This window comes from Quercus suber, unplaced genomic scaffold (genome assembly GCF_002906115.3).
Source record: "Quercus suber isolate HL8 unplaced genomic scaffold, Cork oak 2.0 scaffold_157, whole genome shotgun sequence".
Taxonomy (NCBI): domain Eukaryota; kingdom Viridiplantae; phylum Streptophyta; class Magnoliopsida; order Fagales; family Fagaceae; genus Quercus; species Quercus suber.
Genome location: NW_027069618.1, coordinates 684,152 through 702,702, shown reverse-complemented (window position 1 = coordinate 702,702; position 18,551 = coordinate 684,152). Strand labels below are relative to the sequence as shown.

Sequence of the window (18,551 nt, the reverse complement as noted above, 5' to 3'; positions counted from 1 at the left end):
CTACTCACTATCACAAACCCAGCTGCCTCTCATTACCATTTCATTTCAGTTTCACGCCTCAGCCCCTCACATCACGCCTCAGCCCCTTACCTCAGTCAGCCCCTCATCACGCCTTCAGCCCTTCATGCCTCAGCCCCTCATCACGCCCTTACTCTAGAAAAAGGTGTGATGAGTGATGGGATCGGGACCCATGTGATGGCGAGCTTTGCCACCGGGTTTGTGGCCTCGGTGGCTTTGAATCCAATCGATGTGATCAAGACTAGAGTGATGAATATGAAGTTGGATTGTGCCATGAAGATTGTAAGGACGGAGGGAGTTATGGCTTTGTATAAGGTTTTCATTCCAACTATCTCAAGGCAAGGTCCATTCGCTGTGGTGCTATTTGTCACACTTGAACAGGTCTGGAAACTATAAAAGGATTTGTGAAACATTCTTATTAGAGTCTAATGAACAAAGCAAATTGACAATTTTTTCCAATTTTTTTAATTCTTTGTGCTGACCTATGATATAAATATTGCTTTATTGAATGGGTTGGGAGAGCAATGTGATTAGTTTAGAAGAAAATGGTTAGTATGATTCAGCTAAATTGCATACTGTTATCTTTAAAAATTAAAATATTCGAATGCTGTTAAAGGTTGTGTTCTTGCTATCAGTTTCAACTAAATTGCATACAGTACTTAATGGCACTGTATTGTATAAAATTGATTAGGATGGATTACTCAAATCTTCAAGATTTGGTACAATAAATTAAGGTTGTTCATTCCTAACTTGCCGAATTAGGTAAGGTGCATTTCAGTCATTCCTATAGGCAAAAATGATTAATCTATAATTTGGATTGATTTGGCTGCCATATAATGGGCTTAAAAAAATCTAGGCAAAAAATCTCGATTTGGGCTTGAATGGGCTGTAATTTAGGAAAAAAATTTTAATGGGCTTCAAAATTTTTTTTTTTTGGGTTGGGCCAGATTTGGGCCCAAGAGGCTAAACGGGGCCCATGGGGCTCGCGGGGCGGATCTGGGCCCCGGAAAAAAACCCGATTACTAATCGGGCCGAGTTCGGGTCTTGTGTCTTGGCCTGTGGGTTGGGTCGCAAAAACCCCGCCCGAACCCGACTCGTTGCCATTCCTAGGTGTGGATTGGGCAAGGTGGGTGTGGTTTGCTGAAATGGGGATTGGGTTATGTAGGTAGATAGGTAGCTTGGATGTGGATTGAAGCTCATGGAGGAGGGTAGCTTGGATGATGGTGGGGGTGGTGATAGCGGTGGTGGATCGGAGACATGCAGCGGTGGAGCGTGGCGGTGAGGTTGAGTGGGTGTGATCTCGCTGGTGCTGGAATGCGACGAGCCGATGCTAGGGTGTGATCTCGGTGGTGCTTCTGGTGGCGCGCTCTCGGTGGTGCTTCTGGTGGCACGATCTTGGCGGCGCTGGGGTGCGATGAGCCAGTGCAATCGGAGCTTTTGATGCGATGGGTAGCTTGCTGTTTCTCTCTCTTCTATTTTCCTGGGGTGGAAATCCTTTGAAGGTAAAATACAACTTGAATTGGTTTTACGGGCCAAGAGGGATATTTTACGGTCAACATAGAAATTGATTTCTGTTTGACTGAATTTTCTGTGCTTACCAAACACAGAAAAGGGTGTAAAATGATTTCCTAAAACCCTTTTCAGCCAAAACAAATGCACCCTTAGTTTTGTGAGCCCTTCACACATGAGTCACTTGGGAAAGCTAAAAGTTTTAGCCATTAGTCATTTGTGTTACTTCTAAGACACCCCACTCCACGTGGCTAACTTATGTCTCGCCATTTAAAATTTTTTTTTCCACTTTTAATATTACTTTTATCATTACTCTTGTTATAATCTAAAAAATAATTATTAATTATTGTTATTATTAATTATTATTATTGAGTGATATCTAGAATTTGGGCTTAATAAGTTTGACATATTAGTTGAAATATGAACTTATAATTATAAAATTCTTAAAAATTTATATGGATTTTGATGAATAACCTACAATATATAAAAAATAGCTATAACCCGAACTGGCATACCGAAATAGACCGGTACCGAAATATTCTGTTCCAACTGATAAACCGAAATGGGTTCCGAAATAATATTTAGAACATTGGCGGAAACAAAAGAAAAGGATGATAAGAAATTTGCATCTTAATTCATTTTAATCTTCGGTTCAAAGGTTAACTAGACTTTCAAATTAAGCGGATGCTCATCAAACTCCAGAATCCAACTACTAGCACATTATTGTCAACATCTACTAAGGTCACTACTATCCCACTAAAGACATTGATCCCTCAACAGATTCAAGGCTTTGCAACCAATTAGTTTATATGATTTTCAGACAAATTAGGAAGCTGCTGGGTGCACTCTAGACAAAGAATTTACTTCACTGGTTCTCAATGATGCAGTTGAACTAGGAAGCTGTTGTTGGAAGGTAGATGATGCAGCTCCTTTCAGTTTATCATTTGTTGAAGCTGATGGTTCTGATAGAGTAGAGATGGACACTCTTCGCCACTGTAGAGGAGAGCTTGAACAATATAGTTTGTTGGGGATAAAATTTCTGTTGATGTGAGTTAAAGGTGTTTGGCACTGCCTCCCAGCAAGCAGGGCTGGTCCAGAAGTTGAGGCAGCTGTTTCTACCTTCCTCAGCACCTACACAGGGATTTCAAGGGAAATTGAAAAAAAATTCATTGTCAACTATCTTAATCTCTAGTATAACTATTTAGATCATTTTGAGTCTCAGAAATTTATACCAACCTGTGGTGTTTCCCTATATTTAAAAACTATAGCAGAAAAATAGTGGGAAAAGAAGGGTTGCCACCCAGATCAGGGGAGGGGGACAATGAGGTAGAAAACAGCATGTCAGAATTTCATCATTTAATTCAATTCCGTCCTCACAAGTTTTCAGTGAAACACAACTATCAGGTTTTCAAAATATCAACCTCAATCCAGTCATTTCACAAAATAGAGTCAATCTACATAAATTTGTACCAGTTCAATCTTTTCTAACTGCTTAATCATCAAATAGCCATATTGCAGCCAAGAATGATCGAATAGATTATGTGATACATCAGGAAGTGTTTACCTTTATAGTCCTTGACAAAAATGTAGTCCCACTCAATTCTAATGCTTTGTCAACAGACTCCTTGCTGGAAAAAGTAACATAAGCAGACCTAAAAGAGAAGTAATTTCAGTAACCTGTCCCAGACAAAGTTATCGACATAGTCAGCGACCATAACAGAATAAATGATAAAAAATATTATTTACCCTTTTGGTTGTGCAGTTGCTTCATCAATCAAAATCACCAAGTTGGCAATCTCCCCACATTTGGCAAAGTACAATGACAACCCTTCTTTAGTTGCTGCAAAATGTACCTGATATTTCCAAACCAAACTATGTTAAAACAATCCACTTGTTATTATCAATGGGAGAAACTTGTCCAAACATAATGACATTGAAATTGTAAAGTGCCCTACCGCTTTTTTTTTTTTTTTTTTTTTTTTTTTACAGTTTGATTAAATTTTAAGGAAATAATTCCTTGTCACTTAATTCCTTGCCACTTAATTTGAAATACACTCAACAAATAGAACTTCAAAAGTTGACACAGTCACCTCTAAGGAAAGTCAGATCAAATGCATGCCAATAACTCCTAAAATCTGGTTTAACTTCAACATGAGGTCCAATTGGGATCCTCCATGGGTCACTCTTCTATATGAAAGTTGCTTCTATTAGAAATTAGTTTTATTTATATTTTCTTGAGTTTTAGTGTGAGATATGTGCTTGAAATTTCAAGATTTTTCATACTCAGGCTGTACTTGTGTTCATTTTAGGTAATGGTATTGGGTCCTTAGTGACGTAGGAAAAATTGGGGAATTTGTCTACGCGTGGTTGTGGTGGGTAAAGGATTAGGAGGATTTGTATAAATAGGATTTAGAGTTGTTGGGTATGGGTTGTATTAGGAATTAAAAGGTGGTTTAATGAGTTATTTGGTAGAAGTATGTGGCAATTTAGGAATTTAACAGGTAAAAGATAAGGCTTGATTTGGGGTTGTAAGGAAGAAGGAAAAGAGAAGGGAGAGAAGAGAAAGAATACATCAGCCAACATGCCTCAACGCTCAAAACACTCCATAATTTTATTAATCAGCTCCAGTCTCCTTTGAATGCAAGGAGCAGTGGAACACAAATATATATAGTGTTAGGACTTCTACTATTAAGAGGACTACTAGCTTGACTAGTAAACTAAAACTTAATAAAAGACTAACTTGGACTCAAAGAAACTAAAACCTAAGATAATTCGGATCTCCTAGAAAATTCTAGACTCAACTAAAGCACCAAAATACCCTTAATTTGCAGGACTTGTAGAAATTACAGATTTGCCCCTAAATATAAAATTGACCATAACTACTAAAATAAAAACCCAATTCATACTTAGACCTTTTAAAATCACGTGACTTTTACTTCAATTAGACTTCACACGTGTACCCAATAAAATAAATATTAAATTGGCGAATTTGCAAAGTAATGGCAAATCAATCTTCCATGGTTGCATCACTTATTGGCATTACTAGAATTCTGATATTGATGTAAGGCTTTCACTCCTATAACAAGGTGTGGTACATAGGAAACCTAGGTGTGATGACGCTTAGGAAATTCCAGGGGTGATGTCCAGAAATTATTTTCTTCTTCTTTATGTTCCATTGATCACAACCAGCAGCGAATGTCTATAGATTTTCATGACAAAACCTTTTTTCCACAACCCAAATCAATTCCCTACCACTAATTTAAGATCCTAGCTACACTAAAATCCCTTAAACCACTTCATGAAAACCCAGCAACAATCATTCTTGCTTCCAGAAACTTAAAAACCATCGACATTCAGTAATTTCCAGCTCAATTTGAACCAATAACCCCCTATTCCCCTTTCCAAAACTTCAGAAAAATTAAACCTCAATCTTTTCCTATACTATGCCACCATTTAATCAAGAAACCACATTTTCCTCTGATGCCGAGTCTCTGCTCCAACATAACTTTGGCGTCATCTCCAAGAGATGAGCATTCATCCAAGGCCAATTTGGAATTAGAGCCAAAGAATAACATTACTAATAAATTATGAAGTGCCACGCTGGCTATATTGTAGCATTGAATATCAGCATACTTGACAAGCATATAGTCTTGGCCTTTTGATTAAATTTTATTTAAAAGCTTAAAAATTGAATCACCTCTACATTGCGGATTCAAAATCCACTGCGTGTGTGTAACTTACCATCCTCAAGAAAATAGTAGTTTGAAATTCTAAAGCAAACAGGAGTTTTTTGAAATCAATATTTCACATTTTAGGATTTGCCTCCCCTGCAAATACAATCTAAATCTGTCTCACAAACTGATATCAGTAATTTTGTTGACATTCACGTAACACTGTTAATCAGGTTTTTCAATAGTTACAATGGGAGAGGGGGATTATAATCCTGAATGTCTCCGTTGGAAACACCAAGAGATACCAGTTGATTTACGAGACTTTTGGCACAACACAGTTAATCAGATTGACACAAAAACTCATAGCTGGGGCCATATCGTCTCTTACTCCATGACCATTAGCACCAAATCTAATATGTTGTCATCTGAGGAAGGGGGCAAAAAGTAAAAAGATCTAATTATGTTGAACTATAATCAGGATGATCTTCCTCTCAATAGTAAAGGCTAAGATATCTATTTTGAATCAATTTTTGGTAGCCACTTAACTAAAATTGTAAGGAATAGTCTGATGATTTATGTTCAAGATTATAACTAGAAACAAAAGACATGAGATATGGGCCATAGTAACTGTCACCAAAGAACATGCATCGATTAGCTTGGCTAACATGGACGGCTAAAGCAGACTAAACAGAAATAGTATAAACAACTAAGAAACAATTATGAGGATTAAAATTATTTAATAGTGATTAAGGGAACCAGAAAGTTTTCTTTGGTTTCTCAAAAAAAAAAAAAAGAAAAAAAAGAATAAAAAAAAAGGTTTTTGAGTTTACATTTGTCACAAGCACGGTTCTTTCACTGTCTTCTTCTGCAAGTCTCGATGAACCTGCAAACAAACAAGTCAATAAAAATCCTGCATGAAGTTGAGCGTTTAGTACCATACTAGACACTTAATGATCTTCACTGTCAACTAATTAAGCTTACTACATATCAGAACTTTGTAAAAAAGTAAGAGAAGAAGAAGAAAGAAAGAAAAAGGAAAGGTTCAAAAAGTGAGTATCAATTAAAGAGACTGATCCTCTGCTGATAGTGTAATAATTAAAAGTGTCAAATCCAAATTGAAGAGGTAAAGGGCCAAAAATGGAGCAACCTTTGTAAATGCCTTTTCCAGTATTTGAAACATATTTCTGTATTGCTATTCTGAATATCGCCTACAAATAGTTTCTACTAGGAATCTGGGGGCATAACTAACCGTGTTTCAATACTAGTCTCAACATTTAGTTCCATTCTACTAAAAGAAAGAATTATGTACTGTCTGAGAAGTAAAAGGAAAATGAAATTATAAAAAAAAAAAAAAAAAATCCCCCCCCCCCCCCTACTGTAACTTCATTCTCCACCGACCCCCACCCCTTTTTCCTACAATAACAATGGCAAATCAGCTCAAATTCTAAAGAAAACTGGAAAACATTTAAAACCTTAAACAAATCCAATGCTTTAGAAATTTTATGGAAAGGCCTTACGAGAATTCAACAACAAATTGGGCTTTCCGTCTTTTTCCATTGCCAGACGCCTTGATCGTAGCTTGGACATTTCAATCTCGATCTGATGCAAACGTTGCTTCACATCTAAAACTTCCTGCATACATAAGGACATCGAACAAAGTAAAACCCTCTCTCCATATCATTCTGATTTCTGTGATGTTCCCAAAGGGCCACAAAGTAAACCCTCTCAAATTTGTGTACAGCAATTAGCAACCATGTTTCTATTCATTATTCAATGACATTGGTTTATCAGGAAGAGAACATACTGAAGCCATGTTTGGAGTTGTGGTTTTGGAATCCTTGGTCAAGTTTGAATTCTTGAAATCCTGTGTATTTTCTTTGCATTGAAGATCCACATTCCTTTCATCCACCACAGGAATTGAATCAGCACCAAGGCCAGTACTAATTTCACCAAAGTGTCTCTTTCGCTTGACGTTACTCACAGAATGAGGATCACACTTTGAACCCACAACATCTGGCAACTTTCTAGTCTCAGAAAGGTTGTTATCAAGCCGAGTAACTTCCCCTGTGATAGTCCTGCTTTGTTCACCATTTGAAACAGGAACTACTGATAGTTTTGCATTAAGTATTTGCTCCTGTTGCTTCACAAAAACAACACCACTAACATCAACAGTCCTGCTTCCTTGAGATATGTCGTCACATGGCTTGCCCAGTCTATCCCAAACGCTACCCCGTGGCCTATCAATGCGGTGGGATACCACAGCTGCAGGTTGTGCAGAAAGGTTTGTTCCAGTGACATTAGGAGCAGAAATATGTCTGGGATGAGGGTTTTCTGCAAGGGAAAAAATTGTTCAATGTGACTGGCATATGAGCAACCACAATTAAACCAGTATACAATTACATTCTCTAGCATATTCTACATTGTTACAAATGTAGGATGAATGAGATAATATTGAAAGTAGGAGTTACATATGATATGCAAATCTTGGTAAGCTAAGAAATAGAAACCTCACCAGATGGCCGTGGGATTGGGGAAGAGGACTTTAAATGGGTAGAGGTAGAGGGTGTTTTTATTCCTCTTTTTGGTTGTAAAAGCTGCCTGTCAGGTAATGGTAATAGATTGGACTCGCAATTAACAATCTGCTCTACAAATGAAATATGCAAGCAGATATGTACACAAAAGTTAGACAAATAAATTTATTAAAAAAAAAAATTTCAATGTACTAATAATAATTTTAATTATAGTTCTTGGCTTGCCAACCTTGGAATTAGATTTATTGATAGAGTGAATGCAGGTTTCGTTTTTGGTCTGCACATTAAAAAATATATATGTAATTTTTGGTAGTGTGATGCAAAATGCAAATGAATGCATATAATATACCAATGAGAAGGAGGAGGGAAATGCATGGTGATCTTTGGTAGTGACAGATGCAACATGTATCGGATCTGATAAAGCAGTAATAGTAATCTGTGAATCAGATTGACGAGCACGATTGAAGAGAAGACCCCATAACCTACACACAAAAAGGATAGACAGATTGATTGATTGAAGAAGAAGAAGGAGGCCTGGGCGAGGGAAGGAGACATACATACCAAGATACGAAATCGGCACTTCTCTTGCCAAGAAATGCCTCCAAATCATCCCTTGCCTGATATTGATGCTTTCCGTTGCAAACAAGCACCGTTATATATTCCTGTTGTTTGTTTGTTTGTTTTTTTTATACACAGAAAAGAAAAGAATCAATTAAAAACAACCACCGGAAATGGATTTGATTTGATTGAAGAAATTTCAGACTGACTTACAGCGAGAACTTCGTCGGAGTAATCGGAGAGGAAGTCAGGGAGCTTTGAAGCAATTGAAGATTTGAGAACGGAAGCGGCTTCCGATTTCCTGTTTATCTTGAATGATACAACAGGACCCTGACCCTGACCCTGACTACTACTACTACGACTACCACTATCACCCTCACCCATCGCTAATCTCCAATTTACTACTACAACTCAACCACCACTGCTACTTTTCTTAATGCAACAAACGCACCCGACTCCTTTCTTTTCTAATTTCCATACGCCATTCCTCTTTCGCCTCCTCCACCTAGTAATGGCAGTACTATATCCCCCGGCTTGTTTATTTTGTTTTCATTTGTTTTTTTTTTTTTTTTTGATAAAATTGTTTTCATTTGTTTTTGTTTTTCATTTTTTAGTATTGTGATAATAAAATTATTATAGACACTAGCCTTTAAAAGTTTAAAGTGCGTGCTTAAAAAGGCTATTTTATTTTATTTTATTCCTCTCAAGGTTAATAATTAGTAATTTTAGAAGGGATTATTTTATTTTATTGCTCGAACCATTCACCAATTTGAGAACTTCAACCATCAAGCCATAATCCGCGATGGTACTTGGGACATAAGTTGCGTCATATATTTTGTATAGTAGCCTATCGTAATTGGCATATATGTAATGGGTCATATGGTTGCACATTGATGATGATTCTTGACTTTATTAATATATAAAGAATGTGCCTCCTCTTCAACAATGTAAAATATTTTGGTTTGTGGCCCATGTGAACCAAAATATATTGTATATTCCAATTCTTCTTTAGCTATTAAAATTTTTAATTATGAAGAGAAGTTCCAACAATCACTCCTATCTCTCATCACGCTTAATACTCAATGTCCCATGGGAAGTTTTAAGAATGGACTCCAATAACCCATTTTACAATTAGCACAGGTGTACAACATGAAATGAGGTAGTAGAAGATAATAAGTTTTTCAGCATATTCAAAATATCAACATTGGGCTAGACTGGAGTCATATATGAAAGCGTGAAACTATAGCCATAAAAAATTTACATTCAGCAAAAAAAAAAAAAAAAAAAAAATTACATTCAGTTATCTGTGATGCTTTGGCAAAAAATGTCCAACAATGATGCTTATCAATTTTTATTTTTTTCATTTAAGTAATGAAAAAGTGGTTACTAAGAAAAACTAAAATTTATGGATCAATTGTTTCACTCTACTACTGAAAAATATGTACAGCATGACTGAACTCTTCATTCATAACTTTGCGCTTGAGATTTCCTTTCCAATAGACATAAACATAGAACCATTGAAAGACTTCACATCTGCCAATATAAACGATATTTAAGCAGAAACAAACATAAGACATAATCATGAATATGTAATTGGGTAAGGCTTCTGTCCAGCGGCCAGTGGCCACTAGACCCGTTAAGATACGGACACGTGTCCAGTCTTGGACACGTGTCTGCATCGCAACGTGTCCAGTGATCACTGGCACTGGACACAAACTGCTCCCTATGTAATTTACTATAATTCCAATGACACTTTATTATTATTATTATTTTTTTGATACCAGACACTTTTTTTTATTAAAAGTAGGGAAAAAAAATCATTTGAACATAACTTTTTATTCACCATTACATGAGACTGTAACTTTGTGTGCCATTTTTTAATGGCATGTGCCCATGGTAAGCAACTGAATTTGTTAGAGGAATAACTTAGCACAAATGAATCTCTCTTTTGTTAAAATAGGATCATGATTTATGGGATTTTTCATTAATAGCAGGTCCTTTCTGTTCAATTTGAAAAAGGCTACATGGAAAAGAACCAACAACACATCAACATAAAAACAAATACGTAATAGTTAAATCAAATTTTGCATTATTAACCTTGTATGCATTTCTCCAACGATTCTTGTTGCATGTTTTCAAAATTTTAGTTTTCATTTAGTTCACCAAAAAAAAAAAAAAAAAAAAAAAATTTCCTTTACAAATGCAGTTGAATTGATGAAAGTAGCTGTGGGAGAGTAAGATCCGAACGCAGAATAGAACACACAGGCCCAATCCGAGGATGAAAAAAGAGAATTCTCACACCAATCAGAGCTGGACATGTGGATAAGAATTTAAGGAGGGAAGATGTAGAGGCCTATCATCTAAGGAGCCCGAAGAACGAGCACTCCTCAGGAATTCTTTAGCTAGCCACTTGCATCAAAGAACAAGATACCGAGGAAGATTGCAGAGACGTGCGAGTAAGAAAGAGAAGAAATATCTAGGTAAAGTGGCCATCACTTCTGCATTCAATGCACTGTACCAACTCAACTGGCTGCATTAATGAAGGAATGACCCCTGAACAGTAATCTCACAGCTCACAGCATACTTTACTATCTCCAGTAGAGCCCTGATGGGACAAGCATCCAAACTAATGCCTTGAGCTGTATAGGTTAAGGGTTCTGCTGCAATGGGAGAGACTGTATAAAGGAAAGAATTCCCTCTAAGGAAGGGGACAAGAAATTGGAAAAAGAATAGAAACTGTAGAACATCATCCTGTATTAAGAACTTGAGCACTTTTTATGAACATTGCCTCCTTGGCCAGACCTGAGGAAGTGTTATTCTCACATTTAGTACTTCTTTTTACTACTCTCTAAGCCCTAACTCCAATAACCTAAAATCTGGATCATAAAAGAGCATAAAGTTAACCTCACAAGTCCATACTCTAACAAATTAATTGCACTGGGCCTGTAAAATCTAATTCCATTGTTCTGAGAATGAATTTTTGGGCTCTTACAGTAACTTAGGAAAAACCCAAACAATGGGAAATGTGGAATTCAAGGGATCTTAGGAATTACCCACCATCATCGTGGGCTTGGGTTGAAAAAGCATGAGATGGAGAAGAAAATTCTTAAAAATTGATTAATCGAGGAATAGATTGGTGAGTCACTGGCCTTATAATTCATTCTCATTTTTCTCTAGAGTAATGGAGCAATAATGTGTGCAAAGTGAATCTTGAATAGGAGTAGAATGAATTTATTTGGAATTGAAAAATGAGTAGAAGAGTGGGAAGTGTAGGACGTTTATGTGTAGGACGTTTGTGTGTAGTGGTTGAAAAGTGGGAGTCAATTATTCAAGGGTAAATTTTGTATATAACCTTGTCTCAATTTTGAATAGGGAAATACCCGATAGTATATTGTAGGGCTATTTTTGTTATTTAGTATAAAAAAGAAATTTGTAAATATGAAAGTGAAGTATCAAGTGTATAGTCACCACTACGCACCCTTGGCGCGAGGGTCACTCCATAAGTATAAGTACTTGTGAAGTGTGGGGGGGTAAGGGGTAGAGTTCAAGTCTCTAAGTGGTAGGGCCGTAGGGGTGTGCAAAAAACCCACCGACCCGCCAAACCTGACCCGACCTACCGGGTTGGGTCGGTTTTTAGGGCTTGGTGGGTTGTGTTGGGTTACAAAAATTTTTTTTATAGCGGGCCGGGTTGGGTTTGGGTCATAAAATTACAAATCCGCCAAACCCGACCCGACCCACCGATCCACCCATATTTAATATATATTTAAAATATATTATATATTTAATAATTAAAAAAAAAACTAGTTGTAGGGCACTTATATATATATATATTATATAATTAATTTTTTTTTTAAATAACCAGCTCTTCCTATCTCATATAAAAGCCAATTAGTTCACACAAACCTTAGTAAATTACTATTGTTGTTTAGTGATTAGTGTTGTTTGCTTTTAAGGAGTTACATTGATACTAATCTTTGGGTTTTTTTTTAATATATTAATATTTATATTTTTTTCTACCCAATTTAATAATAATAATAAAAAAATTTGTCAAACCCATGGGTTCAACCCGACCCAACCCGACCCATGTGGGTTGGGTTGGACTTATATGACGGGTTGGGTTGGGTCAAATTTTTTTTGACCCAACATAGTGGGTTGGGTCAAAAAATTCCCTCAACCCGACCCAACCCGACCCATGCACACCCATACTAAGAGGGAGATTCACACACATATATACTTAAATTAGGTTAAAATAGAATTCTATTTTATATATATATATATATATATAAAGTATATAGTCCAAATTTTGTAGGAGAAAGAGAAGGGGAAAAAAACTCATAAACATGTTATATTATTGGATATGACAATAATTTTGTATTAAAAAAGTCTAACAATTTGTTTAAATCATATAAAACCACAAATTTTAACCAAAAAAAACAAAATATCATTTTAAAGCCACATGTTGATTTACCATACAATATGTACGATTCATATAATATGTACTTATGTATCAAACGATTTATGAGCACTTACAATACGTCTTTACTATATGAAATTTTTTGTACACAATATATATCGCATATCATACGATACTACAACTATGGTTATAGCCTTATAGATTTGATAAAATTCAATTTTCAACCTATGGTTATAGCCTTATGATGGTTGATCTTTAATATCAATTAGTTTTAGGTGCCTGTATTCACCCTAGGAAAAAAGAAAAAAAGAAAAAAAGCAAGACTCGAAGTTTCGAATTCTAAATTTCTTATTTAAAATATCATTAATTCCTCGTCATATAAACATATCATGCCGTAGAAGGAGCTTAGTACAAATCAACAATGGATATATGATGAAACTACATTTTGTTTTCTGTCTAAGCTACAGGTCATTCTGTGTATAATAGTGCTAAACGACGTATAAATAACTTAAGCTTAAAAGGTGGAAGTTATTTTTATGGCGAGTTTGAGGCTATTTTTGGGGGAATTAGTGTATGTTATTTTTGCTAACTTATTTTATTATTTAGTTTATTTTTGCTACTATTCATGGGTTTTACTATACCTTTTGATACTATTTATGAGTTTTACTATATTATTTTAGCTAACTTTTACCTTTATCTCTATAATACTTTCAGTAAAAAAATTTTAGTTCTAGCAAAATAAACAAATTTTAAAAGGAGGAGAAATTTCACAAAATAAATGCTGAAATTTGTATTTACTTTCCCAAAACTTTTAGGCCAACTTTGGCAGAGAAGGGGGCTCGCAGAATTTGGCATTTTGAATAATAAATTTGGTCCACATAATCCATAATACAAAAATGATGTTGTCCTTGTCCAGTGTGTTGCGCTGCTTGCTTGAGGCCTGTCGCTTTTTGCTACCAGTGGCGACTCTGGGAATTTTGTCCAGGGTATTCTTATTCTACTTTGAAAAAATTTCGGGTCATTTCGGTCTATTTTGGGTATTTTGGAAAATACCAACTGAAATTCAAGATTTAGCTGGCATGAAGTTTGTGCTTAAAAAAAAAAAGTTCTTAAAAATAAAACAAATTTGCATTCTGTACACCGAAAAACCTCAAAAGGAAAAAAAAAATGAAAAGAAAAGAAATGAACAAAGTTACATATACAATAAACTATAAGTTCATTTGAAATATTAATAAAATTATTAATTATTGTTGTTTAGTTGTTTCATTAATTTGTTTATCTTTTATAAACTATAATTTGTTATATTGTTGTTTCATTAATTATAAAATTATTAATTGTTGTTTAGCCTAACATAATTTAATTTGTTTATCTTTTATAATGTACTGGTTAATTAAATTATTAATTATTTTTTATTAGTTGCTTCATTATTTTTCTTTACTAACTATTAGCACAAACCCATGTGCATTATCCACTGCTTGCCTCTCATGCCTTTACTTCCCACCCGGTCCCATGCCCCATTCACCCCTCCTTCCACTCAACAGACAAGCCCCAATAACAAGAGCCAATCAGAAATTCACAATCACCAATCACAATAGACAATACACTAAAAGACAAAAAAGAGAATCAGCTAATCACAAATATTAACAAAGTTACAATAAAGCTAAGCAATTACAGTTCAACAAAGCTAAGCAAGCCTGTATCAAAAAAATACAAATAAAATAAAGCTAAGAATTTCACCAAAAAAAAAAAAGAAAAAAAAGAAAAAAAAGAAGAAAAGAGAATCAGCCAATCAGATTAAGTCTTTAGTCTTAAAGAGAAAGAGAGAGACTCTCATTTCACTTTCATACTTTCAGTCTTCAGATAAAAGAGAGAAAGAGACAGAGAGAAGTAAGAGAGTAGAGAGAAAACCCATTAGAGAAAAAGAGAGAGTCAGAGAGAAGAAAAGTGTAAAGTAAAGATGAAATACTTTAAGGTTGAGGGAGTAAGGAGGCTGAGGCTAAGGGGCGGTGTCGTCGAGGCGACTGGCGATCAAGGAATCTTCGATCTGACTGGAGAGGCCGAGGCGATGACCGATGACTGATGGCGATGAGCTCTGTTGCTTGAGTTTGAGGTGGAGGCTATGAGCTCTGTTTCTCTGTTTTTGATTTCAGTTTTTACTACCATCCATGGGTTAGGTTTGCTACCATCTGTCTTTTTTTTTTTTTTTTTTTTTTTTTTGAGAATCCGTGGCCCGTGGGTTTGCTACCATCTATTGGGCTTGCCATATGTTGTATTTTTTTTTTTCTTTAGATTGGGTTTGCTTTCCCATCTGTTGTTTATGAGTGGGCTTTGGGTAGTAGGCTTGCTCTGTTACATTTTTTTTTTTTTTGCTTGAAAGTAGAACAAATAATTTATTTTTTATTTTTTATTTGAGGGTGTTCCTATTTTTATTTATTTATTTAAGGGTAAACAAATAAAAAAAAATTTTAAATTAATATATATAATTTAAACAAGCCACTGTTTGCTACTAATTAAACAAGCCACACATCAAGCTTATTGTGTTATTATTATTATTATTGTTTATTAAGCCATGCCCACTTTTTTTCTTTTCTTTACTGTAGCACAAAAATTATGACTTATCTTATCAACTTGCTAATTACGGGTCTTTCTAAAACCAATGGTTTGTTTAGTAAGAGATTTTTAGTAACATTGTTTAAATATTGTGGAAATATATGTGGGTGAAAAAGTGTTGTAAAAATACGTGTATTGTTTTTTAAACAACCGTACCAAATATGCCCCAAAATACGGAGTCTTGTATTTTCCATTATGTTCATAAAGTTTTTTATTCTTAGAAAAAAATCTATCTGGATTTGCTTTTGTTGATTTCATCTTTTTATGTGCTATTTTTAGCTATTCTCCCCCTACAAATTCAATCATCTCACTCAAACTAATGAGTCTCTTGTGCAGGTAAATGACTCTCTAGTTACATATTTAAAGAGCTTTTTTTCCTCCTAAATATTTGTTTTCATGTATCTTATGGATGCTCTTTAAGCTTTAATATCCATTTCTATATTATAATGAACAATAATATCGGTATATATAGTAGGTTAAACCCTATACTAATAGACTTTTAGTACAAGTAGGAGACTTGTCTTACACATATAGAAGAATTCCGCTTGGGTCTATGTTATTGGACTAACATATCTGTAACAGTTGTGTATGATATGCACATGTTAAGAAAATGCAAATTTGACCACCAATGGTAGTCATCTAATGCTGGCAGCAGATTCATTAACACTATGTTTGGATTGGCTAAAGGGAAAAGAGAAGAAGGGGGAGGAAGATATTTCCATTGTTTGGTTTCAAGGGTGGAAAGGAAATTAAGGGAATTGAAGAGAAAAGGTTTCTTATGGGCCCACAAATTCTTGTCTGCCCAAATTGGCTGGAAAAGCAACGGAAGTTGAGTGTTTGTTTGGGAATAGTTTATTTAGTTGATACTGAAAACTTTTTGTTGAAGGTACTATAAATAAAAGTAAAAGTTTGCTGAATAGTATAGTGAGACTAATGAATAATACCAAAAAGTACAATGAGACTTATAAATAGTAGAAAAATAAGTTGAAATTGCAAATAAACTGAAATTTTCAGTTTGTCCCAAACGGACACTGAATAAGACAAATTGTTGGTTGATTGATGTCAAAATAATATGGGGTATAAATGTTAAAATATACATACCAAAAAGTTTAAACCAAACAAAGAAAATGTTTTTCTCTTTTCTTTTCTTCTTATATCCAAACACACTTAGAGAATAATTTTCTTTTCTCTCTCTCTTCCTTTCCTATCTTTTCTTTTCTCTTCCCTCACCCTAGTTGCAACCAAACAAAGCCTAAGTTACTGAGTTAGACTTGTGGAATACTTTTTCAGTTCATTTCGGCATTTGTGATTTCAAATCACTACTTTCCTCATTTTGCTAAATAACATCATACCTGCCATACATGAGTAATCTAAAAAAGTTGGTATTTTTTCAGCCCATGTCTTTTGGTTCAAGATATTTTCATTTGCCTACCTAACTTAGGAGCCCTTAAGATATCCTTATCTTATTAAGAACCAAGATAAATTAGACATAAATGACCAGTTACACTTAAAAATTCTATAGTTGGCATAGCAACTCCCTTAAGAATGAATAAAAGATAAAATAAAAAAAAGGGCATGCTTATACACAAACATCACCACATGTGTCATACACGTTATACACACGTATCGCCAAGAACTGAATTCAAGGTCAGCCTAAAAAAAGTTGTACATGGGGGATACGTGACCAAATTTATGAAGCAATAATATAAATACAATACCGAGGCCAATATCACCTGCCAAGACCTTGAGACATCTAGGCAAAGCTGTGGGAGAGCCAAAGCTACACATGACCAATCAGCTCACAAAACCTCTACAAAGCAATACTTTATCACTCTTGAATGTAGGCATACTTTGGAAACTAAGATTTAACGATGTGCACTGATAAAACGAGATTTTGCCTCGTCAGTATGTTCCTCGTTAGTATGATGGATGACCTTGAGATCCTGTGTAAGAGAAAACACTAAGTAGATAATGACATTGGTTTGGGGTCTGCCAAGGACCCTCTGATACTTAAATTAGCTTAAACTCTTTAGAAACTTGTAATCTGTAGAGCAATTTGTGTGTGTTCAATATGAATCACTTACTTGTCTCTCTTGGCTTTATATAGCCTTTGTGTGAGTAAATATTCAGTCTGTTGGCCTGTCATTATGTTGTTCCTGAGCTGGAGGATTAATGTCTCAGTAATGACCACTTAATCATAGCCTTTTAACGTCTGTAACGGCTATTAAATGCACATAATTGGACGACAGTATTGGCTCCGTGTTCATTCATCATTTGGTCATTAAATGCTGTCTAGAATTAATGCGCTTATGCTTGTCCATATTTTTACTCGTCATTAACTTGGATTGTTTGCAATATGGATGAGCATTTTATCGCTATCCGTCAGATCGCTCATTTAATAGCCATTTAACCTCCCCATTTAATGTCATGTAACGGCTGTGTAACGGTAAGCTTGAGGTGGCTGTAACCGCTGTGAGCTGGTGGCTGGAAAGGCTATACGTCCATTACACTTGTGCCATTTAAGTGAGGAATATATGACAGTCACTTTATGGACTACCATTTTACATTACTCGTCATGCACTACTCAAGAGAGTCATAAAACTAAAAACTGGGAACAAGTTTCCCCCAATTTCTCCCATGATTTGAGAAATTTGATTTCAAAAACTTTTTTTTTTTTTACAAAATAAAATTTTGCTATTATAAAATCTATTTTCATTTAAAAAAAATAAAAATTAACCTAACATGCCCTTATTGTTTTTTTAGATTTGTTTAAGTCCCTGGGTTCCTATCTACAAATACCATATCTTGTTTTTCACAAGTAATATTAATAATTTGAAAGATGATGGATCTTTTTTAAGGTTTCTTTCCAAAAATATTTTAAATCACTTAATTCCCTATTGACATTGTTAAGGAGAATAAGAAAGGGTAGGCGTCCCATCAAAAAAAGAAGAAAAAAAGAAAAGAAGAAAGGGTAGGTAGAGTAACTTCAACAACTTATTTGTTTTCCTAATTGTCTTTTGGCCAAAATGCAAAACTTACTTTTTAAATGTATGTTTGGTATGGATAAAATTTACTAGCTTATTATACTATTTAATTTATTTTTATTACTATTCACGTGGCCTACTACATTTTTTGGTACTATTCATTGGCCTTACTGTATTATTTCAGCTAACTTTTACTTTTATTTACAGAAGTTTCAGTAAAATGTTTTCAGTTTTAGCAAAATAAGCGGATCTCAAA

At 34.9% G+C, this 18,551-nt stretch overlaps 1 protein-coding gene across 2 annotated transcripts; it reads right to left on the bottom strand.

Moving 5' to 3' along the window:
* Positions 1–2,139: 2,139 nt before the first annotated feature.
* LOC112004610 (uncharacterized) lies at positions 2,140–8,852 on the bottom strand. Of its 2 annotated transcripts, XM_024036849.2 has the most exons (11): positions 8,501–8,852; positions 8,291–8,391; positions 8,079–8,211; positions 7,959–8,006; positions 7,711–7,837; positions 7,003–7,529; positions 6,716–6,830; positions 6,029–6,081; positions 3,274–3,380; positions 3,092–3,179; positions 2,140–2,658 (listed from the first exon to the last, which is right to left on the bottom strand). In XM_024036849.2, exons 1-11 carry the CDS (start codon positions 8,669–8,671, stop codon positions 2,353–2,355), a joined length of 1,776 nt encoding a protein of 591 aa, XP_023892617.1. In that variant the 5' UTR covers positions 8,672–8,852; the 3' UTR covers positions 2,140–2,352. The 2 variants fall into 2 exon arrangements, with proteins under 2 accessions (XP_023892617.1, XP_023892618.1); XM_024036850.2 differs by lacking the exon at positions 7,959–8,006.
* Between the last annotated feature and the right edge of the window lie 9,699 nt (positions 8,853–18,551).

What these genes read in the sequence shown, in the direction of transcription:
- LOC112004610 (XM_024036849.2), bottom strand. Translation starts at nt 8,671, where the DNA reads ATGGGTGAGGGTGATAGTGGTAGTCGTAGTAGTAGTAGTCAGGGTCAG. An exon ending in ACTCCGACGAAGTTCTCGCT is followed by an intron (nt 8,392 to 8,500) that starts GTAAGTCAGTCT and finishes AACAAACAACAG; the next exon opens with GAATATATAACGGTGCTTGT. An exon ending in CAATTTGTTGTTGAATTCTC is followed by an intron (nt 6,082 to 6,715) that starts GTAAGGCCTTTC and finishes GTTTGTTTGCAG; the next exon opens with GTTCATCGAGACTTGCAGAA.